This window comes from Xiphophorus maculatus, chromosome 2 (assembly GCF_002775205.1).
Source record: "Xiphophorus maculatus strain JP 163 A chromosome 2, X_maculatus-5.0-male, whole genome shotgun sequence".
NCBI classification, from domain to species: Eukaryota; Metazoa; Chordata; class Actinopteri; order Cyprinodontiformes; family Poeciliidae; genus Xiphophorus; species Xiphophorus maculatus.
This window is the reverse complement of record NC_036444.1, coordinates 4,793,499-4,818,942: the sequence shown is the minus strand read 5'-3', so window position 1 is coordinate 4,818,942 and position 25,444 is coordinate 4,793,499. Positions and strand designations below refer to the sequence as shown.

General features: G+C 40.2%; 1 protein-coding gene across 2 annotated transcripts; it reads left to right on the top strand.

Moving 5' to 3' along the window:
* The first annotated feature begins 3,726 nt into the window (after positions 1 to 3,726).
* On the top strand, positions 3,727 to 21,734 carry LOC102225329 (retinoblastoma-like protein 2). 2 transcript variants are annotated; one of them, XM_023326580.1, is made up of 22 exons: positions 3,727 to 4,043; positions 5,125 to 5,255; positions 5,337 to 5,537; positions 6,381 to 6,445; positions 6,670 to 6,798; positions 10,372 to 10,532; positions 10,945 to 11,009; positions 11,916 to 12,087; positions 12,159 to 12,322; positions 13,005 to 13,117; positions 13,197 to 13,300; positions 14,524 to 14,661; positions 15,197 to 15,355; positions 15,436 to 15,544; positions 16,283 to 16,540; positions 17,133 to 17,317; positions 18,023 to 18,199; positions 18,763 to 18,834; positions 18,945 to 19,035; positions 19,648 to 19,868; positions 20,443 to 20,613; positions 21,329 to 21,734. In XM_023326580.1, exons 1-22 carry the CDS (start codon positions 3,906 to 3,908, stop codon positions 21,494 to 21,496), a joined length of 3,192 nt encoding a protein of 1,063 aa, XP_023182348.1. In that variant the 5' UTR covers positions 3,727 to 3,905; the 3' UTR covers positions 21,497 to 21,734. The 2 variants fall into 2 exon arrangements, with proteins under 2 accessions (XP_023182348.1, XP_023182342.1); XM_023326574.1 differs by having other exon boundaries at positions 19,645 to 19,868.
* Positions 21,735 to 25,444: the final 3,710 nt, after the last annotated feature.

The window sequence follows — 25,444 nt, the reverse complement described above, 5'->3', positions numbered from 1 at the left end:
GCCTATTGCCTGGCGACCCCAGCAGAGCTGGGTCTGTGCTGTACAATGGCTGCTGGAAAAGACAAGTGTTTTTTTGTTGACTTACCATCCAGAAACCACTTGCTGGATTCTTGTTGATTGTGCAGGAGGCTCCACTTTTCCTTTTCAAAGGCGTATGGTTGTATAATTGCACATTGGTTTCAGTGTAAACGTTGAGTTTGGGGGCGTGGCCAGCAGCAGTTTATTTGCATTTAAAGTGACAGGTCCCTGTATGACCGGTGTCAGAGTCTGGTCCGCATTGCCGGCAGTAAGTCGGGCTCGTTTCCGGTGAGAGTTGGACTCCGCCAGGGCTGCCCTTTGTCACCGATTCTGTTCATCACTTTCATGGACAGAATTTCTAGGCGCAGCCAAGGTGTTGAGGGGATCCGATTTGGTGGCCTTAGGATCTCATCTCTGCTTTTCGCAGACGATGTGGTCCTTTTGGCTTCATCAGATCGTGATCTGCAGCTCTCGCTGGAGCGGTTCGCAGCCGAGTGTGAAGCGGCCGGGATGGGGATCAGTGCCTCCAAATCCGAGGCCATGGTCTTGAGCCGGAAAAGGGTAGAGTGCCTTCTCCGGGTCAGGGGGCGTGTCCTGCCCCAGGTGGAGGAGTTTAAGTATCTCGGGATCTTGTTCACGAATGGGGGAAGAAGGGAGCGGGAGATCGACAGGCGGATTGGCGCAGCGTCTGCTGTCAAGCGGGCGCTGTACCGGTCCGTCGTGGTGAAGAGAGAGCTGAGCCAAAAAGCGAAGCTCTCGATTTACCGGTCGATCTACGTTCCCACCCTCATCTATGGTCATGAGCTTTGGGTCATGACCGAAAGAACGAGATCGCGGATACAAGCGGCCGAAATGGGTTTTCTCCGTAGGGTGGCTGGGCTCTCCCTTAGAGATAGGGTGAGAAGCTCAGTCATCCGGGAGGGACTCAGAGTAGAGCCGCTGCTCCTTCACATCGAGAGGAGCCAGTTGAGGTGGCTCGGGCATCTGGTCAGGATGCCTCCTGGACGCCTCCCTGGTGAGGTGTTCCGGGCACGTCCCACCGGGAGGAGGCCCCGGGGAAGACCCAGGACACGCTGGAGGGACTATGTCTCTCGGCTGGCCTGGGAACGCCTCGGGATTCCCCCGGAGGAGCTAGAAGAAGTGGCTGGGGAGAGGGAAGTCTGGGCCTCCCTTCTGAAGCTGCTACCCCCGCGACCCGACCTCGGATAAGCGGAAGAAGATGGATGGATGGATGGATGGTGACAAGAGGTCCTAAAAAAAGCTAATTCTAAAAGGAGCTCAAAATAGGCAAATGTTCATTTTCTAAGAATGAACTTGTGCAAAAAATGTAAAGACCATGTTTTGTATAGACCATAGATCTACCCTAACTTGTTCAAGGAAGCAAATAGGTCACCTTAAAGTGAATCTGCTGAGTTTCAGTTTTGAATTATGCAGTTTGTTGGTGCTGAGGGTGTATTTTCATATTTGGCCTCTTTCGTATTTTCTCTCTATTTGGCATATTTTTGAGAAGATGTGCATATGAGCTGTGTTTCCCTGAAAACTGTGCATAAGCCTCATATTAACTGGATCCAGTGCTTGGGTATCGATCATCACACACCACATGATGATAAAGTAATCTACCTTATCAAATTTGAAGAAAAAGCTACAGGCAAAATGTGCCACAGACACTTTGAGTTCAGCAGGAGCTCCCAGACATCCTGGAGAACTTTAGCTGTCAACTGTGCATGGAGCGACGCCCCCTGCAGGCCAGGGAGCCTCAGCGCTGTATAGACGCCTCTGCTGGTTGAAGCTCCACCATTAAAGAGCAGCATCCTTCCAGCTGCAGGCTGCATGGATTCTGCATCACCGAGAAGAAAATACCACCGAAACAACCAAAACCTGCTGAATTATGTCAGTTAGGTTCATATTTAACATTCAGACATTTTCAGTTCATATATACATCCTAACTTTACAAAGCACTTGTCTCTTAGGTTTTGGCATAGAAAGCAGTTGTGTTTTAGAATAAGGTATCTGCTCAGATTCAGAATTATTTTCTGACTCAGGAAGAGAGAAAGTTATCTCATAACAAGAAATTTTCTCTTTATAACAATCTTGGGACCATTACTTTTCATAATTTATTAATGGCTTCCTAAGGTCTTTTAAAAATATGTCATAAAGTTATTTTTGCTGCTGATACAAACCAGTTTTTTCCACAGACAAGTGCTTTGGAACTGGAGGAAATAGTAAATGCAGAATTACATCAAATAAATACTTTGTTCAACTGTAACAAGATATCTCTTAATATCAGCAAAACTAATTTTATTCTGTTTATATAATCAATATTTGATGACATAAATCTCAAAATTAAAAATGAGGAATTAATGAGAACATGTTTTGCAAAGTTCCTGGTGGTTCTTATAAATGAGTGCTTAAATTTTTAACTTCACATTATCTAAATATGTTGGCCTGTTTTTTAAATTAAGCATTGTTATCCACACTTTTAACAATGTATAAAACTCTCATTGAGTCACACATTAATTCCTGTAATATGGTGCAACACTTGCCCTAGTCATCTCAAAAAACATAAAAGCCTTCAAAAGAAGATAATAAAAGCTGTGTCATGGTTCAAGTATAATCTCCATCTATTCCGTCACTTTGGTCTCCTTCGGCTAGCAGGAATAAATGTGTACCAAAACCAAAACGCCTGTATGATGTTCCAAATTGTAAACAAACCTAATAATAGACTGACTGAGCTTGTTCCAATCAGTGGTCCACGGCATACTTATAAAACTATAAATAAACATCATCTCTGAAAATCACTAGTCGAAGTTTTGTTACATATTTGGAACAAACTCAACAAGAGCTTAAAAGGATGAAAATTCATCTCCACCTTTAAAAAAAACAGTTAAAGACTAAATTGCATTGTTTTGTTTTTTTACATCTTAGATCATTTTAACTGATGATCAGAGGTAACATAATTTATTTTGTTTATGGAATGTATGAGGAATGTATGCAATTGTTGTGTTGATACTATTATAAAAATGTATAAAACTGTGTACCGATTGCCTCTATAAGCTTAATCATTCATTTTAACCAAGACATTAATAGTTCAGTCATTATGGTATAAATTTTTTATTCACTTTCAGCAGTTTTTTTAGTTTAAAAACCTGTTAGTATGCTGGATCACTCCCACAACCCAACTCTGGTTGGGCTTACAAAATAGCCCACATTGTGCTGTTTTTCCACCTTATTTTTGTTTTTCAGGGTAAAAGATAGAAAGTACGACTCTGAAACCAGAATTGTGTCAAACTAAACATTGTAGCTAAAAATAAATCCGAGAGTTTTTGTCAAACATTGGATAACGGAAATAACCGATGTTTAGTTTCCTTCTGTTTCTGGTGTTTTAGTTTTATGAACTAAAGTGGGTATTTTAGTGTTGAACCTCAGCCGTAATCAGAGCTTAAGCCAGCGCTTCCATTTGATCGTTAATAAAGCCGAAATAGTCAAATAATTGATGACTTTATGCTTTAAGAACAAAAAATTAACACTTTTTAAGGGGATTTCCGGAAAAGCAGACGAAAGAGACAACAAAAACAACCGGAAGTTGTAGTAGTCGGCTTTTTTTACGTAATTTTAGTGGGCTGGGGTGAGATACGTTGTTCACGCTATTCTCCAACTGACATACGCACAAATGTGACGTTTCCCTCTATGTGCGGCAGTCGGGTACGCCGGCAGCGTTTGGGCTTCTGTTTGTGTGAGAGGACATTTAAATAGCCACACCGTGAAGCCGCGGAGCTCCGTAATAACGCATCTATTAAGGCAAACAGCTCTACAAACAGCGCCTCGGTCCGCACTCGGCACCGTCTCTCTGCGCGAAAGACGTTCAGTTTGTCCGTAGAGCTTTAAAAATGAGCGACGAAGAAGACTTAATGCAAAAAGCCCGAACCAGGTTCGATGATCTCTGCCGAGCCCTTAACATGGACGAAGAAGCGAGTACCGAGGCTTGGAGGAGCTACGAGAGCATGAGCAGGAACTTTACTCTGGAGGTAAGCATTCTCAGACACAGCAGGTGAACATTTTTTTTCGACCTGCAGACCACTAGCACCGAGCTACAGGGGCTGTCACAAAGTCCGCCATATTGTGAGTGGCAGGAAACCAGTGACAGGTTTAACTAAAATCTGAGTTTTCCAAACCTGGAAAGCTCTGAAGTTTATTTTCAACACGTTTAGATGTTTTATACATACTAATATATCTTCTCTTAATAATCCTTATATTTACGACAAAATCATTTACATGTACACAGTGTAGAGGTGGACGATATGGAGTGAACGTTTTGTAAAGATATGTTGTAGTTCCATTGTTATAACGGTAAAAGTGACCATTTTTAGGTTACTATATGGCTGTGACTCCATGACTCAGCAAACATAGTCCCACAGCACAAGTAGTGCTCTTAAAAAACATACCTATGTGTAACGTGCTTCTTTAGGACATCAGTCATTAAAGGAGTGTAATTTGTATCAGTAAACTGCACACACCATCTGCATTTAATCATATTTTCAAACGTAGTGATATATATTGTTACTCTCTTTGAACAACCCGCTCAGAAACTAGTAAAACTAACAAACCCAACAATACGGACAGTTTTGGGGGTGTTTTAAACATCATTAATTTTTTATAATGATAAGAACTTATCACGATAAATTCTAAATGATAAAATGACCTTAAATTTTCTTTGAAAATGATATTTACAACAGTGACAAATCCTCTGAATATAATTTATATTACAAATAATAATAAACAACACATATATAAATTATATATTTTGATTATTCATATAATTATAGAGATCTCCTCTGTTGGTATGCCCTCACCTAGTTTTGTTTGAGATATTTTATTTATTTATTTTTTTTTAATCATTCACTATATATTATATAAAACCTGTGTTATGTGAAGTAGATGACTAAAACCACAAGAAAACCCAAAGCTGTCTTCTAAAATCAGTTTTGAGCAGAAAGTGGACCAGTTGAATTCTTGATGTGGACACTGTCACATCTCTGTTCAAATGTCCCAGCTGCAGAAGCTTCTTTTCATCTTTTCAATTAATCAATAAATGTTGCCTGGCTGCAGGGCAGCGAGCTGCACTGGTTGGCCTGCGCTCTGTACGTGGCCTGCAGGTCCTCAGTGCCGACGGTGGGGAAAGGCACCGCTGAGGGGAACTACGTCTCTCTGACCAGGATCCTCCGCTGCTCAGAAATGAGGTTGGTTTTGTTTGTGAGTTTTGTTTCTGAGTAGTAAATCAAAACGCAGCTGCTTGGATCCGATCAATTATTCTCCTCCAGTCTGATCGAGTTCTTCAGTAAGATGAAGAAGTGGCAGGACATGGCCAACCTGCCGCAGGATTTCCGTCAGAGCACCGACAAGTTGGAGCGCAACTTCACCGTGTCGGCCGTCATCTTCAAGAAGTACGTCCCCATCTTCAGATCCATCTTCAAGGCTCCTTCGGAGGAGCCGCCGCGGGTTCACCGCAGCCGCAAGCAGAGGTGGGAGCCTGTGACCTCTGACCTCACTCTCCGTTGTGACACAAACTAAAATATACATATAAATTTGCAACTCATTCATGGATAGTGAGTTATTAGTTTTGGTAGTGACATGTAAAACTTTTTTTGTAAAATGTATTTCCCTTTTATTAATAATTCCAGCAGAAACAAAACTGCTGGTTTTGTTTCAAGCTGGACTTTAATTGACTGAATTGGCATTTTATTACCATTTAAAGCTTTCACACAATCAGAGCTTAATTTTAATTCTAATGTTGTTTTTTTTAATGATCTCTATGTATAGTCTGCACATTCAAATGTAGATATCTTGATTTATTTTAACCTTACTACAGTGCATTAAATTATAATATAAAAGTAAAAACTAATTGAAAGATTAAAAAAATAATGGAAAGTTAAATAGAAAGCAATATTATCCAATCCAACTAAAATTAAATTTAAAAGAAAAACTCTTCAACTGCTTTTTACAACTACTAAATTAAAATTGACCCAAAGCCAAATTATGATTCATTCCTATTATATTTCAGCTATGAATTTCACTTTTCAACTTAAAACTGGTGCATTAAACTCATTGACTGACAGTTACTTTGTCTTAATGATTGTTTTTCCACCCAAAAGGAAATGAATAATCTTTGCAAAAGTTTGTTTAGTTGTATTAATCTCAGTTTTTTTAAGAATCTGTCTGTTGCTCATTGAATAAACACTGAGACGTTTTTGTGCTGATTATTGTAAAACAAACTGCCTCCATCAATCCCTCTGAAGGTGTTCCAGTAAAGACTTTCAGATTTCTTATAGCATTACATTTAATTTTCTTACATTTCTATTTAACAGACGCCATCCATGCACTGTGAGCGAAGTCTTCAACTTCTGCTGGGTGCTGTTTGTCCATGCTAAAGGTAAGGAAAGTCTTAAGCCTTTGCAGTTGCTGTTGTAAAGTGGAAACTAAAATGTGGAGAGGAAACTGCCTCCACACTTCTCCTGTTTCCCTCCAGAGACGAGTCTGAGCGTGTCCATTCAGGCTTGGCCGTGTTTCTGTGATGGTCAGCCGTGCCAACTTAGCCTGCAGACATGATTTTTTTCCCTTCATGTGCGGTCGTGTTGTTGCTTGTTTCCTGTTCAGGGAACTTCCCCATGATCAGCGACGACCTGGTGAACTCGTATCACCTGCTGCTGTGTGCCTTCGACCTCGTCCTCACCAACGCACTGCTGTGCAACGCCAGGAAAGACCTGCTCAACCCTGACTTTAAAGGTAATGTACAGGGGATAAAAAGTATCAAAGGAGAAACTTTGGCTGCTAGCTTAGATGCATTTTTTACATCTTCAAATAATTAATGAACATATCCAAAAGCAAACTCAAATATACGCAACTTTTCAAACCATCACGTATACAAGTACATATTATGATGGCTGTTTAGACTTGTATTATCAACAATACTGCAATTACATGAATCATTTGAACTAAAAAGAACTGTTCCAAGACCCGAACCTTGAGATACACCTGTGTTCATTAACCCTTTGGAGTCTTGGGTCTAAATGGCCGTTTTGGTCTAATTTTGAATTTACCCTTATATTTTCACCATAAAAACTATTTACCTTACCTTGTTTGGTATCATTATTTTCAGAACATCCTAAACTTTGTGATTTTACAGTGTTTGTTTCATTTTGACAAAATTTATTATCACATTGGAGCAAAAAACACACACAGAAACATGACGTCATGCCCGCCACAGGGCGGGCGTCGACCTTAAAAGGTTAAAAACTAATAAAGAAAAAAAGATTTTTCATCACTTATAAAGCAGCATTCTTGGTTAGGTAGATACCACTTAACACCACAATCAGGATCAGAATGAGAATCAGGATGCCTTTTACTGATATTGTGCAGAAAAACATCAAAATTAATTCCAACCAATTCAATAAATACATCCTAGAAAAAAAAATCTAAATTTGATATTTTGTAAGAGGACTGTCATGCCATCCATTTTCTGTTCACCCTTGCCCCTAATGGGGTCGGGAGGGTTGCTGGTGCTTATCTCCAGCTACATTCCGGGCGAGAGGCGGGGTTCACCCTGGACAGGTCGCCAGTCTGTTGCAGGGCAACACAGAGACATACAGGACAAACAACTATGCACACACGCTCACACCTAGGGAGAATTTCGAGAGACCAATTAACCTGACAGTCATGTTTTTGGACTGTGGGAGGAAGCCGGAGTACCCGGAGAGAACCCACCATGCACAGGGAGAACATGCAAACTCCACGCAGAAAGACCCTGGCCGGGAATCGAACCCAGGACCTTCTTGCTGCAAGGCAACAGTGCTACCAACTGCGCCACTGTGCAGCCCCAGACTGTCATGCTTTATTGAAAAATTCAGCTAAAGTGGGTGGAGCCAAGGTACTTAGGGGCGTGGCCAAACATGGGGCTGAACAGAGGAGGTTAAATTGGGACGGCAATACTGGCTAAGATAAGAAACACTGTTGCCATTTTATCCACTTTTACTATGTTTAGTGACTTTTTGGTCTGCTTTTAGAAAAATCAATAAGATAATCAACTGGTGACAAATCTAGAAACTTTTTCCTGTCATTGGAGACTTTGGCGACAACATGCGAAAACACCAGTCACTCTGCAGTAAGTGGGGGCAGCACAAAAATGGTGTCTATATTCCACTAATGGTGAAAAGCACAATTTCACAATTGCAGTGTTAAAATCACACGTGAATACGCCATTTAAAAAAGGCTGTTCTTTTTGCCAATAGCAACATCTGGTTGTTGATTATGTGACTTGTGTGATGCAAAAAAAAAGTGTTTCCATTGTGGTTTTGCAAAAAAAAAAAACATAATAATACACTGCAAAATCATCAAATCTTACCAAGTATTTTTTGTCTCATGTCTAGTGCATATATCTTATTACATTTGAAATAAGACAAAATTAACTTACAAATCTTTTCAGAAAGATACAGATGCTTGTTTTAAGTAAAAAATGCATGAATATTAATGAAAAATTACCAGGTCCACTGGCAGATAATCCCCATGTTATTAGTGAAATAATCTAGAACTTTTTCATCAATATTAGGCAATAATTTACTTAAAACAAACGTCTGTATCTTTATGATAAGTTACTTTTCAGTTAGTTTTGTCTTAATTCAAGTGTAGTAAGATATTTGTGCTATAAACTAGACAAAAAATAAGATTGTGTGTTTATCAGTATAATTTCGATGTGGTTGAAAAACCAGCTCATCGTGGCGCAAAAACCTTTTATCAAAGAACAAGGTTTTTCAAAATTGCGGTATTTCTGTTAGGCAAATTTATTTTTGTAATTCCAGTTTGCTCATTTATAAGGTCAATGGAAATGCAGCCATCGACTCCGGTCCTGTGAAATGTATCTGGAAAGTATCGCCAAACATTTTGCTGATTTATGTTATTAACTTACTGTGAATATTTGAGTATTTCATCATTTTAAGACCAAAAAACCATTACTGCTCTCAGAGTTCTGAATGGTTTTCTCTCCGAGTCGTGAAATATGACTTTAACGGCTCATAAACTTAAATTTGTGTTTCGGTGAAGGAAGTCTGCTTATCGGCTCGGGTTCAGTTTAACACCTAAATAAATCAAAAGTGAAAGGATTCCAGCCAAAATCCTGCAGCGTAGTCTATCAGCTTTGCCCTCACTTCCTGTTGACTCCTGTGTTTCCTGCAGCCTGCAGACCCTCCGCCTCTGTACCCAGAGTTTATTGTACGCCTGAACCAAAGCGTGGAAACAGCTCCACCCTTTGCAGCAAAAACAGAAAAATAAGTCAGTCAGTCTGACACACTGACCGATGGGCTGCGGTTTTCCTTGGACTGTTGAATAATCCCAAACAAACATTTTAAAGTGTTTTATGAGCTGTAACATTAGTTAGCTGTCATTTTTCAGGTTTGTTTGAGATTCAACTAAAGAAATTAGAGCAAATATCATCTTTGTGACCCCAAGGTGTCGACCCAACACTTGGGTTTTAGAGCATTTTCTTCCTGGATGAATAAGGGTTGAGTTACACTGCAAAAACACAAAATCTTACCAACTAATTTTAAATCTAGTTTCACCAGACTTCCAAAAAAACCAAAGTTTCAGTAATATCCTAAGAACCAAAAGCAGCACAAATGGAAAATTTTGCTTCACAAACGGAGTATAGTTGATTGACACCAATTTTGTTTAATTTGGTAAATGTGTTGGGAGGTTGGTTGACCTTTAATGACCTCTGGAAACATTTTTATTAAAATGTTTAAAATAATAGCAGCACAAACAAAAAAATGTTTCTGCACAAACATTTGACACCAACTTTGTTTGATTTGGGTAAAGTGGGAGTACAGGGTGACCTTTTGACCTTTAAACTTGAATTAATTAAATATTTTTAAATTGGTGCCAAACGTTTGTGCAGCAAAGCTTTTAGTTTGTGCCGCTATTAATAAAAAAAAAACTTTCAGAGGTCATCAGAGGTCAAGCAGCCCAATCCCCACATTTATGAAACCAAACAAAACAACTCTTTGAAGAATTTGATTATTTCATTTATAACATGGGAAACATGTCTGAAAGCTAGTACTTTTTAATCAATATTAATGAATTATTGACTTAAAACAAGCTCCTATTTCTTGCTGAAAAGTGTTTTGTAAGTTAGTTTTGCCTTATTTCAAATGTAATAAGATGTTTGCACTAGAGACCAGACCTAAAATACTTTTGTATTTTTACAGTGTAGGTGGTTAACAAACAAAGAGACCATTCGGAGGCGATCCAGAGCGTATGAAATGTCATGGTGTGCTGGTTGTTTAGATCTGTGTCTCCTGCATCCTTCAGGTCTCCCAGAAGACTTCAACAACAAGGACTACAGGCCGTCTGCAGGCCCGTTCTGTTTCATCCAGCAGCTGTGTGAGCTGCATGACGGCCTGGTGCTGGAGGCCAAAGGAGTCAAAGAGCATTTCTGGAAACCGTTCATCCGGAAGCTCTTCCACAAGCGGGTCGGTCCCAGTTCTGCTTTACCTTTGGAAAGGTTTAATGAGACTTTGTTTGCTCTGTGAGCCTCGTTTGGGAATCAGATCCCAGATGAACATCATCAACGGAAAAAGTCTGGAAAGGAAAAACCGCCGTATCTGAAAAAACTAAACTGACATCCATATATTTTATCAATCAGGTGCTTGAAATCCCCTGAAAAAGTACTTGATTTTTGTATAAAGTACTAAAGGAAAATCTAATGTTTAATTAAAAGCCTAAATTTGGAAATGTTAACAGTTGAGATTAGATATTTAAAGATAATAAAAAGACAGATAAATTTTGTTTTTTTCACTGTCTGAAGGTAAATCAAACCAAATGTTCTTGTTTCTTGTGTATTTATCTGACTCTGAAACTCAGATTTCTTCTTTTTCTCTGCAGATTCTCAGAGGAAAGGAAGACAGTCTGACTGGTTTTCTGGATCCTATGAACTTTGGAGACAGTTTGTGAGTTTCCTCATGCAGAAGTCACAGTGTGCACTAAATAGCTTGATTTTATTCATTTCAAACAGACAATAAAAAGTAAAACCAGAAAAACACAAGAAGACAAATAATCATTCCAGTTGACATGTAATTTTATTCCAGTGCTGTTAATTGATTAAAAATGTAATCAGATAAATCACTCCTTTTGTTGCACTCCAACCAACTAAAATGGAAACAATTATTAATTTTTTTTTTGCAGCAGAATGCAGGAAATCTAGTCTCCCTGTATTCAACAGCAACTAACTGAAACTTACTCCACTACACAGTAGCCAAGTTGTTCAAGGGACAACTGACAGTTAAAATATAGATATACTTTGTTGTTCTTGTGTGCGTCGCCCCCTTCTTATGTCGCCCTGGGCAACTGCCCACATTAAAGACCGCCACAATGTACAAATTTTCAAGTAAATGTTTTTTGTCTAAAGCTAAACATGTCTGAAGAGTCCCAGTCTTCCAGGTTTTTATATTCAGGAAGGTTTAACGGAAGCCTTTTTGTTTTAGTTTAGAAACTCTGCAGTCATTTCCTGTGGATCTGACTGAGGCGACAGTCGCTTGTCCTCATCCAGCCGAGCCTCCGCCATAATACGAGCGTGTAAAATTTTGAGCTCAAGCACGTTGATGTGCACATGCGACACAACACAGGAAAGTTGAAAATGTCTAAACTTTTGTTGCTTTTGTTCGCTGTTGCTGCCATAACGTGCTGCTGTAGGAAATCCCCCACCGTAGAGAGGCTTTTAGGTCAAAAGATGTTGGTCAATTAATCTACATTATGTAAAATTAACAAGTCAACATTGAAAGCACTAAATTTTACAGAATTTGTTTGAAAAGGAGACGATAGAAGATAAAACATGTTCCCCCTTTTCGCCTCCTCAGACTGTCGCTCAGCCGGCTCTATGAGGAACACGTTCTGGCTACCGGCAGTCTGGATGAGAGGATCTTCACTGGAGAGGGGGCGAATGAGAACATCGGGACGCCTGGGCCTTGCCTCTGTGACGGGATGGAGAGCCAGGACAGCGCCACCTACAGGCTGAGCACTAACCTGACTGTAAGACTCCCTCCTGCTCATCCTGTCTCCTCTGCTCTTGTCTTGTAAATAAACGTCTCCGCTCGCTCCAGGCCTCGGCTCTGAAGGTCTCCACTCCGCTGACGGGGAGGAAGTACATCCAGGAGGTCCGAATGTCGTCTCCGCTCTCGTACGCCATGAAGAGCGTGGGCCGTCTTCACACGCTGCTGTCAGGGACCAAACACGGGCCGAGCGCCAAGCTGACCGAGACTCTGAGGTAACGCACCCCAACGCTTCCTGTGCGGCGACCATGTGACAGCAGGAGGCGCTGCGAGGCTGTTAAACCACTTTTAGTAAATCAAACTTTAGTAGGGAGAATTTGAACTCATATAACATAAAAAACTCGTAGTACAAAGTTGTGATAATACGACAATAAAATAATGATACGAGACGTCGTAATAATGCCAGAATAAAGTCGTAATAACACGGGAAATTAGCCACTATAATACATAGAATAAAGTAATAATATTGCCATAATAAAGTTGTAATGTTAGGAGAATGAAGTAATAATTTCATGAAACCTCCTACATAATTTTTTTTTTTTATTAAAATGAGGAAGTTATACTTTGGTGTCGGTTTGACAAATAAGAAAATACTTAATCATTCAACCCGTCAGCATCAAATAAACATTATTATCAGTAGCAGGACTTTGAAACGATTGTTTAAACAACTTGTTTAAACCCAGCTGGTTACATCAGACCTTAAAAACTCTATCGAAGCTTTTATCGCAATAAAACAACAAATTTTTATCATAATTTTGTCACTTTCTCTGTGGTATTATTCTGGTAATATTATGACTTTATATTCACAATTTAAGAAAACTAAAATCTTAGCCCGACCCCGATACTGTCAAAGGTTTGAATCTCGATGTTTTTCACCCTGTGCACTTTGACCCCCAGAGGCTGCGCCAGAGACCCCAGTGATGTCATCAGCCAGCGCCTGAAGGAGATGTTTGACGTTTACTCGCAGCATTATGAAGACAGCGGCGCTGAAACCAAAGTGATGGAGAAAGGTGGAAACGTGATTCCTCGCCAGTCAACGCCTCGCTCACTCGTTCTGCCTGTTTGTGTTAATAAAGTTTCTCCTGACAGAGTTGGCAGTGAAGTATTTCCACCTGGCGGAGGCGCTCTACTACAAGATCCTGGAGTCCATCATAGAGCGAGAGAAGATGATCCTGGGAGACGCTGACCTGTCTGTGAGTGCAGCGCTAACCGGATCGTTGCTCCAAGTTCAAGAATCCAGAGAAACGCATAAATAGAACCCTTAAGATAACACATGTCTGCTTGCATATTGTTTTATGAATTAAATCAAAGCAGTTTATATCTGCATTCTGCCGAATTACACCAGTTAGTCCCCCTAGATTTTCACAATTTTGTGTTTTCAGAAATGCACCCAAAATTAACAAATTACTACACTTTTTTATGCCAATTTTATTGCAAATTTCAGTAAAAATTGTGAAATCTACAGGTGTAAGTGTTGCCAACTCCCACCTGCAGGTGGCAGTATTTTTTACTTCTATTACATTGCTGCCTCGGCCTTTCTTGATGTCAAGTTATAGTCCGATTTGACGAGTAACAAAAAGTCACATTTAATGTCATTTATAAGCGTAAATATAGGAAAAATATTGAAAATATTTTTAAATTAGCACCACAAAATCTTTGAATTTTATTGCAGAAACACCACAAAGCCCTGGAAGGACTGATCGGCTTGAAACAATGTTCAGCATTATTCATTTCAAGGAGTATTATTGAATTCAGAGACGAGACAACTATTAGATCAAATTTCATTAGGTAGAACTTATTGTTCTCTTGTTCTGCCGTATTTAAATTACTGTGCAGTTTGGGGGAAATACTTGTAAAACTTCATTGCAGTCACTTATCATTCTGTAAAAAAGAACAATAAGGACTGTACACACAGTCAGCTGTTTGGAACATACTGATTCACTTTTTAAACAGTCAAAATTACTGAATCGTACTGATATTGTATCTTACCAGGCAGCAGTTATTATGCAATAGGCAAGCAAAAGACAATTACCAGAAAATATCCAATATTTATTTAAGAACCAATTTTTATTTAAAATGTTTATTTAAGGGAGGGTATACTTTGAAGAGGGGGATGCAAATAAAAAATCTTAACCATGCAAAAAAACTTGAAACCTGACCAGGGCTTATTTTAACTGGATAGTAAAATGACAGTAAAGTGAATAAACTGATACAGATTTTGTGATCAACCCCTGATCAACTTCCACAGACTTTCCTATTGAATTTTAGGGGTTTTTGGACATTTGCTATTTTACCCCTCATTTTTCATGTAGCTGCATCTGATCATTGTTTCTTCTTGTTTAATTCCAGTTTTAACAGGAAAGAGGATAAGAGCTTTAATGACTGGAGTTAACTGCCCTTATTTTGTGTGTCGCAGTGTATTCTGGAGCAGGACATCTTTCACCGCTCTCTGCTGGCCTGCTGCCTGGAGATCGTCACTTTCTCCTACAGGCCTCCAGGAGATTTCCCCAATGTGATCAACATCTTCCAACTCCCTGCTTATCATTTCTACAAGGTACCAACGTGTAAAACAGATGAAGAACTGGTAAAAAAAAATACGGACAAATGATAAAAACTAATAGGTTAGCAATATGAGCATAATAAGATTATGTTAAATTTAGATTTAGATTTAACTCATATTAGTGTAACCTAGATAAAACCTGAATGTTTTTTATTTAAACTTCCCCTTGCTAAAACTAACTTTAGCTTATGCTAGCATTATCTAACTAAAGCATTTGGCTTATTTTAAATTAATAGAGTTTTTTTTTCTTGACTTACTTTATTCCACATTCTCATATCTTAGCATACCACTGGTTTATTTAACTTATTTGTCTTAATATATTATAGTATTTTACTCATTTTATCTACATATTCTTGGTTAGCTTACTTTTGGTAAAACCTTTAAACTGAAAAACATTTTCAACTTATTAAAAAGGAGTTGAGTTGTGAGTTTGGTTAAGCTTAATCAAAAACCAACCAACATGCTGACGTGCAGATATAAAGATAATACTTGTATTTCTCTAATTAAACCTGTCTGTGTGCATATGCAGGTGATTGAGGTGCTGGTGCGCTCAGAGCAGGGTCTGTTTCGGGAGGTGGTGAAGCACCTGAACCAGGTGGAAGAGCAGGTTTTGGAGAGTCTGGCTTGGACCAGCGACTCCCCACTGTGGCAGAGCCTCCGTTCAGCCAAAGTGCCTTCATGTCAGGAGGTCAGCAGGCAGCAGAACAAAAACGTATAAAAACCACACAGACATAATTCTTCCAAATTAACCATTAATCAACGTTTCAGGTGATGCCTCCTCAGTATCTGGAGCAAAGCGAGGAAACCAACAACGGGAGCATTCCCCTCACGCCCGTCAAGTCTGGACCTGATCTGAGAGCGAACAGCATCGTCAAAGGTGACACTTTCCGTCTTTTCACAATTACTCAGGGTTCTGAAAACTGAGGCTCATTGGACCCTCCAGTTAATACCTTTGGAAAAAAGTAATAAAGAACCCATTAATGTGGGCAGAATTTAGCAGTAATACTCAAGTAAAGGTAAAAAGAATCCAACCAAGAAATTACTCAAGTACGAGTCAAATGTTAAAAAAACATTCTTTATAAAAAGGTACATACTGCAGCGATTGGGGTCATCGCCATGTTAAAAGTCCAGTTGCGTCCGAGCAAAGTATTTGGTAAAAAGTCTACTCAAGTACTGAGTAACTGATCAAATTAGCAATCATTTAATATTTAAGAATTCCATTATCAGACAGACCAAAATATAAAGGCAAGTGGAAATGTTGGTATTTTAAGGACGAAAATGACAATAATTCATAAGTAACAAAAAATAACAAAAACAGGCAAAAGAGAAAATTTCCAAATCAGTTTCTTTCAGAATAAAATGTATCAAACTAACAAAACTGGAGGTATGTGTCTGAAGTTTTGGTTAAAACATGTTTGTTCTTCATTCAGTTTGTAGAGAATCCAGAAATTTTACTCAAGTGAGAGTAGAGATGCTTCATAATAAAATTACTGCGGTAAAAGTAAAAAGTTCAGCGCAGTAAAAATATTCCTAAAAGTAAATTTTTTTCAAAAAAGTTACACGTGAATGTAATTGAGTAAATGTAACTAGTTACTACTTATCTCTGTTGCTACAGGTGTGTCTCCGTCCCCCACCAGCCTGCAGGACAGGTACAGCTCCCCCCCTACTGGTGGGTTTCGTCGGCGTCTGTTTGTTGACCCGGCGGAAGGCGAGCCCAGCGTCACCTCCACCGGCTCCAGCGCTCTCACCAGCCCTCCACAGACCCCCATCCCAAAGACGGGTCCGTCCAGCATCGTCACCACCATCCCAGCTGGACAGACTGTGTTCACTGTCACCACCAACAATGGCCAGACCATGACCATTCCTTTACAGGGTGAGAGACTCAGAGCGGGATTTTACCCGACAGGGGAGAAATCTGGACTCTGGCCTGAACCCTCAGAGCCACATAAAGACAGTTATAAAGTCGGCCTTCTTTCACCTGAAGAACATTTCCAGGATTAGAGGATTAATGTCTCAGTGAGATCTATAGAAACTCATTCTTGTTTTCATCTTTAGTCGCATTGATTACTGCAACAGGGTCTTCACAGATCTGCCTAAAAAAATCAATCAGATCCAGAACGCTGCTGCTGGCGTTCTGACTAAAACCAGGAAGTTAGAGCACATCACCCAGTTCTAAAGTCCTTCAGAGAATAGACTTTAAAATATGTTGTTAGTTCATAAATCACTGAACGGATCAGCACCACAACACATTAAAGTTCTACTGTTGTGATAGCAACCTTCCAGAACCTCTCAAGTCTTCTGAAAAATTTAGCGACAGCACTTGACTAAATGTAATGTTTAAATTATTGACTGTGTCTTCTGTGACTTTGTATTTTTGCGTTTTTATGATGTAAAGCACTTTAAACTGCTGAAATATGCTATACAAATAAACTTGCTTGATTGATTGACCTTTGAACTTTTTGCAGGTATAGCCAATGAGAGCGGAAGCATCACTTTGATTCCTGTGCAGATGGGTGGAGCCACACTGCAGCCACTCTCCGCTCAGACTCTGACTGGCACCCTCACCATCCAGTCACCCGTCACCAAACCGGCCGCTAAAGCAGCTAGCAGCTCACTAAGGAAAGGCTCTCTGTCTCTGTTCTTCAGGAAGGTAACGCTCCTTTCTGCACACGCTCACTGTTTATTGTCTGGTTTCTAGTGCAAATATCTTAGCACATTTCAAATAAGACAAAACTAGCATAAGTACATTTTCAGCAGGCAATAGGAGCTTTTTTTAAATCAATAATTCCTTAATATTGATGAGAAATTGCTGGTTCTGGTGGCAGATTATTTCACTTTTAACAAGACATTTTTTCTACGTTATAAATGAAATAATCTGCCAGTGGAACTAATCTTTTTAATCAATATTAAGAAACTATTGACTCATATTTTTTTTAAAAGATGGTTTTCTTATTTCATGTATAAGACGTGGGGGCCTCCAGGGGGCGCTGTGGGGACTCAGAAAGTTGGAGGGAAATAAAAATAAATCAAAAGAGGGAATTATGCAGAAAAATGTTATTATCTGGTAATAAAGTCAGAATATATTCCCAGATAAATTTAAGAGAACTCATGGCCATCTAAAATCAGCAGCATTTATGAATGAAAAAACATTCTAAAAGTTGATGTTTCATATTTTGTTGCGTTTCATGGGGACTTTCAAAGGGGGTCACCGGTCAGAGGTTAATGCTCTTTGGGGGGGCCATCGCATGGAAGAATTTAGGAAGCCCTGAAATAAAATATCTGCAATAGAAACCAAGATTCCTTGGTAAGATTTTGTGTTTTTGCAGTGCTGACTGAGTGACCTGTCCTGTCTCAGGTGTATCACATGGCCAGCGTTCGTCTCAGGGACCTCTGTGCCAAACTGGACATCTCATCGGAGCTGAGGAGGAGGATCTGGACGTGTTTCGAATATTCCGTGGTTCACTGCACCGACATGATGAAGGACCGTCACGTGGACCAGCTGCTCATGTGTGCTGTTTACGTCATGGCTAAGGTGTGTGATTACAGTTCACACACACAAATGAAGGTTTTAAAAGTGGTTCCTTGAGCAGGTCAGGATAGATCTATAATCTACACAAAACATGTTTTGCACAAAATCCTCCTTAGATAATGAGATAAAAATGATCTAAGAAGATAATTTCTGTCTGGTCAGTGCAGAATGAGTATAAACTCAACGTTTACACTCGCACGAGAAAATGGCTGCTAACAGATGCGCAATTATACAACTGAGCATCTATGAAAAGCAGCAGTAGAGTCACCTGCACAACCTTCAAAAATGCAACACGTGGTTTCTGAATGGCAGCAAAACACTTTCCCACACTGCAAAAACACAAAATCTGACCAAGTATTTTTGAAATAGTGCAAATATCTGAGTATACCTAGCAGCCAGGATCCAGGAGTTAATGACTGTTTTCTCATTTGGAAACTGTAATATCTAATATTATTTCTAGTTTGAGATTTTTAACTAAAAGTCTTTTACAAAAGTCTTAATCCAGCACTTAGCAGTTGTCATGTGATCTTGTGGACAAACATGAAGTAACAATTTGTTTCTATCAGGTGACCAAAGAAGACCGGTCCTTCCAGAACATCATGAAGTGTTACCGCACTCAGCCTCAGGCCAGCAGCAACGTAAGATCCCACGCTTTGAGTCAGGATTCCATATTACGCTTTGGTTTACGTCCAAACTCAGAGGACAACAATCTGCCTCTGCACAGATTGACTTCTATGTGGTTTTCCAGGTGTACAGGAGCGTGTTGATTTCAGGCAGGAAAAGGCAAGCCTCTGACGCCAACAAACGGAGCGCAGCGGCTGATAGCAGCCAGGATCCAGGTGGGAAACAGACCAGCATGTTTTTAAAGATGCTTTCACACCAGCCTTGTTCAGTGCGCTTTAACTGAACTCGTAATCAAAATCTGATGTGAACTAAAAAAGTGAACTCTGGTCCGCCTAAAATCCTGGGTCTCGGTTTGGTTGAAGTGAAGTCTGGTGCAGTTTGAATGCATGTGTGAACGCCAAGAGGACCGGAGGCCGCTCCAAGAACAGGAAGTAGACTACAGCGCAGGGGATTCTGGGTAAATAAAATGCTGTCAGGAGAAATGGCTTTTATCAAAGACAAAAGAGAAATCCAACAATCGCTAAAATCTGACGCTACTCCATTATTGTTTACACTTTGTGATGAAGGAAGTAGCTCTCAGTGTCTTCTTCAGAGGTTTTTATGCCATTTCCTCCAGTGGTTCTTGGTGCAGCGCCCCTACAGGTGAGGAGGGGAACAGGTTTTTCAAAGGTTTGAATTGTTTGACACAGTGCAGTGTGAAAGAGAACCGTTACAGATGAAAATCTAACAAATGTTGCAACTTTGATCAAAGGGTAAAAAACTATGAAACTGTCTTTTTAAATTTGAATTTCTCTTAACTTAGTGTCCCTCTGACGTTCCCCCAGCAGGTGGCGACATCAGCCCAGTTCCTATCCACTCCAGCAGCACCTTGTCGGCCCCACAGCCCGACAGCGCTGCCTCCACTCCGACCAGCGCCTCCGACAGAAACTTCCCCTCCTCTGTGGGTGAGGACGAACGAGGAGATCTGATTCTGTTCTACAACAACGTCTACATCAAACACATGAGAAGCTTTGCTCTGAGATACTCGCCGAGCTCTCCGTCTGCTGGGGTACGTGTTTCCTCATTGGTTTATCTGTAGTAATCAATGAAACCATGAAGAATTAGCTAAAATTTTCAGTTTTCAGAACCCTTTGTTTAGAAAATGCTGAAGTTTTAATGTTAAAACGGAAAAATTGATGTCTAGATGTGAGTTTCAGTTTTTTAGAAGGAAAAGAGAGGCTTTATCTCTTGTTTCTCTGCTATTAGTGCATTTAGCAGCATGTTCACAACAATGATTGACAAAGTTAAGGCCCTCCTCCTGGCTCTGATTGGTTGTTTTTGGTCACCTATCTCATATACAACTGCCACAACATGGTGACAGTTTTAACAAATATGAAAACTTATTTTTAAGCACCTTTTGCTATTCAGTTATTTATTGGTTGATCAAAAAATCTCCAGATCAGACCTACACTGTATTTATGTTAAGCCACATCGCCAGCCTGTCATTGGAGGTAACCATTGCTAGCACCAGAAAACAGTAAATTAAGCTAGCTGCAAAGGTCAAAAGTCAACCAAAGGTGGCATCCGTTTGATCCCACCTGGCTTGTGTCTTACCTGTGCTGTGCTGTTCATCTTGTCTGCAGGTGGAGACTCCCCCTCTGTGTCCGTACCCCACCCTGAGGACAGGCTCCCCTCGTCGGATGCTGCTGTCCAGCAAACACTCCATTTACATCTCGCCTCACAGGACAGGCTCCTCCCCCTTGCCAACCCACCGGGACCGCATTTCCTACTACATCTGCACCAGCCCCCCCAACGTAAGACTCCACAGATACCATCACAGTCACCACTCACAAGTTCTCCTTCCAGACGTTGCGCCAGACGTTTGTATTTTCCGTCATTTTTAACTGATGGACAACAGATCTCATTGTTATAGTTTAATAAAAATAATTATTTTATCAGAGTGGCGGGAACGGGCTTCCATACTTCCAGTGATCTCCTGTGAAACGACCTGAACGTGTCCCGCATGCGCAGTACAGGGCGCGATGGGGTCACACACAGCCAGCCTGATCAGTGTTTTGCCCGCTGGCATAAAAAAGAAGAAGATGCTCAGTGGAAGTAAACATGGATGCTAACGGCAGAGCATATCTTACGATTTTGAAGTTGTTGTCCGACCGGGGCCAGCACATTAACAACTTAATCCTCTTTATGGTCCGCCACGGTTGTTGTTTTTTCTTCCCACTTGCTCGTAGTGTCAATGACGTTCAGGTTGGCTGAATGCGACCTGGCCGTTCTGATTCAGGTTGGATTTAGAACCACATATCCAAAGTAGCCTGGGTCGCATTAAAAAAAAATCCGATTTGTTTTGTTCTGTTATAAAAAGATCAGATATCGGTCGCATTAAGGCAAAAAAAAGAAGAAAAAAAAAGTGTCCCGTGCATCGGCTTTTTCCGTCGATTTAAAACCATACCAGTCGGTTAAATACAGTAAACATTCCGCTGTCTCCGTCTCATTTGTGTCCGTTCTTCGCAGCGCCTCCAGGAAATCAACAGCATGATCCGGACTGGAGAGACTCCCAGCAGGAAGCGCAGCATCCCCCTGGAGGAGGAGGCGTCCCCGAAACGGGTTTGTCCCGACAGCCACACCACCCTGCTGCGCCGCCTCCAGGACATTGCCAACGATCGCAGCTCCTCCCACTGACGGCGTCGCCTTGGCAACGAGCAGACGGTTTTAATCGATCGAGAACCTCCGGATGTTCAACGGCAGATGTTCTGCTAAATGTGAGAGTTTGAAGAGATATTACCGCTTTCTCTTTTTCTCTGAACTGAACTGTTCCAGTTCCTGATCTGACCAGAAAATATTCTCAGCAGTTTTAGTTTTTAAAATTTTTTAGGTTTTATTGATAATAATAATAATAATAATAATAATAATAATAATAATAATAATAATAATAATAATAATAATAATAAAACATGACTGTTAGGTTCATTGGTCTTTCTAAATTCTCCCTAGGTGTGAGTGTGTGTGTTCATGGTTGTTTGTCCTGTCTGTCTCTGTGCTGCCCTGCGACAGACTGGTGACCTGTCCAGGGTGACCCCACCTCTCGCCCGGAACGTTAGCTAGAGATAGACAGCAGCACTAGGGACGAGGGTGTACAGAAAATGGATGGATGGATGATTATTTCTGACTGCCACAGATACGTTTTTCTGTAAAAGCAAACTTCATAATGAACCTTGTCCATCTGAACTACTTCATTTGTTTTGGTCTGGATTTTTTGTAAATAATATTTGTAAAAACATCTTTCTTTTTAGTTTGTTTTATTTTAAATTATGTGATAAAACCATTTGAACATGTATTAATTTGTCTGAGTGAAGAACACCAGTTTATATCCATGTTCCATCCATTTATCTTTTCTTCATTTCTTTCTCATTTCATTTTATTAGACATCCGTTACTAGATCATTAGCAACAATAGCATAATATCATGTTGTTCTATGTAACTTAAAGTTTACAGGTAGAACAAACTATTTTCTGCATTAAGTAAAACTCGAGATTTAGTTTCTGCTTACATCTTTTTGTCTGTGTAACCAGCTTACCATCACCTCCGCTAAGTGTGAGAAAGATTATGTAAATATTCTGTACATAAGAGAAGAAAAACTATTTAAAGGAGGTGATGTAAAGTAAGTACCTTCTTTTCGATACTGCAAGTTTTTTGAAGTGTTCCACAAAAAATAGTTTAATAAAAAAGTTCCAACCCACCTGACTCCACCAGATTTTTATGTAACTGCTTAACATGTCCTGATATATCAAAGATTTCATGATATGACGTGGGCCCACAGCATCACAGATCCTCTACTGTATTTAACAGCAGCCATTTTATTTTCCACATAGTCATTCTTTGTTTCAGCAATTAAGCCAACAGCATATAAATCCAACTCTGATTACTGATGGCCAAGCTGATGTTCCAATAATAATAATAATTGATTTAAAGTTTCTGCAGTATTTCAGAAACATCAGCAGACCTGTGGAATTGAATTGTTATGGTGATTTTCTTATAATTAGATCAGTCAGAATGCAAGTTAATACCAGGTCTAAGTGTAACCCAGTGTTAAAAACACAAGTAAAAATTAAGAGTTAAAAAGTAGTAAAGTTAAAAAATAAGTTAATAAATATGTTCATAAATATAGGTTAAAAGTGCTAAAAATCTTTAAAAACTGTGAAGTGATCACTGTTAGTGACGGATTAAACAACCAATAGCTGGCACAGTCTGATTTCACATCAGCCAATGAGGTTGATTGTCCCGCCCCTTCCAACTGCTGTGCTGAGATTTTGCCCAGTGAGGAAACATTTAGAGGTAAGTGCAACTCACTGATAGACGAAGCGTATTGTTTTACGAATATTTGACTGTTTGGTGTTGATGCATGACAAACGTTGGAATCTATTCTTTCCCATGAGACATTGTATGCTATGTGCCAGTGTTATGGTTTTCATGATGAACGTAAAGTAAACTAGAAAATTCCTGAAGAAATGTAACTGGGCCCTGCCAAAGTGTGCCCGTCGGTTTGGACCCAGCGTTCTGATGCTAAAAATTAGCATCAATGCTAAGCTTAGCTAAATAGTAGTCATTAGCTTGTGGAATTTTATAACTTGCTTCGCAAGTCAGTCACTACTCTCCTTATGCATTGCTATGGGCAGGCCCCAATTAATGCTACTTTGAACATATAATTATTAATTATAGTATATTTTTCTTCTATCTTTTTTCTCTCCCTCTTTTCAGAGGAAGCATCCAGGCGTTCTTCTGAAAGGCACGTTTAGTCCATCTGATACTCGGGACCCATCGTCCATCTTAATTCTTGATGCACTGTATTGTGCCGTGTTTAATTTTACAAGCAAGGGTGTGCAAAGAAAAAATCAAGAAAAATAAAATGTGATGTAAAAGTCTTACTTTGCTTATTTATTACTAAACTAGAGCACTTCATTGTCATTGCACATGTATGAAGTAATGAAATGCAGTTTGGCATCTAATCAAGTGCAACGTGTGCAGATTGTACAGCATGCAGTATTTAGAGATAAAATGCAGTTATTCACAGCTAGGGTAAGGAAAGATGGTTGATAGATATGTGCAGCAGAATAAATAAATTACCCCGAGGGAAATGCATGTATGTGCAGAGCCACTGTAGATAGGGCTATACAGGTGCGAATTGAAGAGGAACACTGTACAAATGTTGGGGTGGTACAGTAAGGTATGGACATCTGGATATCGTAGATGAGGAAACCCACAGACTGGACTCCAGTCTGGAAATGGAGAGCGCTAGGTCAGAAGACAACCAAAACATGGCCGACCTGGAGGCGGAGCCGGAAGAGATGGAACTCCGGCTAAAACAGCAGGAAGATCTCAGAGAAAGATTTATTAATGAGGTCAAAGAGGCAAAGAGAGAACTAGAGAGAGAAGAGATGTCCAGTGAACCAGCAGACCTTTACGCTGCAGTCACTGCTTCCAAGGTTCATAACAATGTGAAAGACATGAAGGAGAAGCCTTTGCAACAAGAGTTTGAGGATTTGAAGTCTTGTTGCCAGGGGAGGTTAGAAGACGACCAAAACCCGGCCGAGCTGGAGGCCAAACTGGAAGAGATGGAACTCAGACTAAAACAGCAGGAAGCTCTCAGAGAAACGCTTATCAACGAGGCCGAAGAGGCACAGAGGGAACTGGAGAGACTAGAGAGAGAAGAGACAGAAGAGATGTCCAGTGATCCAGCAGAACTTTACGCTGCAAACATTGCTTCCAAATTTTATAACAGTGTGAAAAACATGAAGGAGAATACCTTGCAGCAAGAGTTTGAGGAGTTAAAGGTGGCCCACCTCCTCAGCCGGGAAGCATTTGTAGCTGGACTACAGGCTGAGAGAAAGAAAACTGAGGCTGTCCAAGAAGAACTGGACCAACTCCAGACTTCCTACAAGGAGCTGCGATGTAAATATGAAGCAGATATTTCTCTGGTGAGGCAGGAGGTGAAACGTGAGAAAGACGCCAACATAGAAAGAGAGAAAGAGAGTCTGAAGCTAGTCAACAACCTGAGAGCTGAGAAGGAGGAGCTCTTCCAGAAAATGGGAAGAGAAATCATAATTCTGAGAAAGAGAGAGAAGCAGATGCTAAAGAAATTGGATCAGGTTCATGTTTCAAACAAGGAGATAAAAGGTAGGTTTCAAACAGACAATATGGATTTAAAGCAGCAGGTTGAAACCTACCAGAAGCAAATACAGCAGGAAAGAAAAGCACATCTAGAGAAATCAGAGAAGGACAAGGCGAGTCTGGACAAAATGAGAGCTGAGTTTGCCGTCCTCCAGCAAAACGCAGCAACAGAAATTAAATTCCTTCAAGACAAGGAAAGCAGTGCCCAGGCTGAGCTGGAGAAGATCAACGGTTTGTACCAAGAACTAAACTGTCGGTATAAAAATGAAGTCACTGCATTTAAACAGCAAGCAGAGAAATACCAGCAGGAGATCAGGAGTGTGAAAAATGATTTGAAAAGAGCGAAAGAGGATCTCCTGCTGGTCGACACTCTGAGACCTGAGGAAGAAGATATACAAGAAAAAGACATCACAGATTCCCAAGATGAGGAGGAAGATTCACAGAACCAAGTGGACCCGGTTA

Bases quoted from the DNA above. Each gene is read 5' to 3' on its own strand.
- LOC102225329 (XM_023326574.1), top strand. From the start codon at position 3,906: ATGAGCGACGAAGAAGACTTAATGCAAAAAGCCCGAACCAGGTTCGAT. The intron at 12,088-12,158 runs GTAAGACTCCCT...CGCTCGCTCCAG, and splicing joins GGCTGAGCACTAACCTGACT to GCCTCGGCTCTGAAGGTCTC. The intron at 18,835-18,944 runs GTAAGATCCCAC...GTGGTTTTCCAG, and splicing joins AGCCTCAGGCCAGCAGCAAC to GTGTACAGGAGCGTGTTGAT.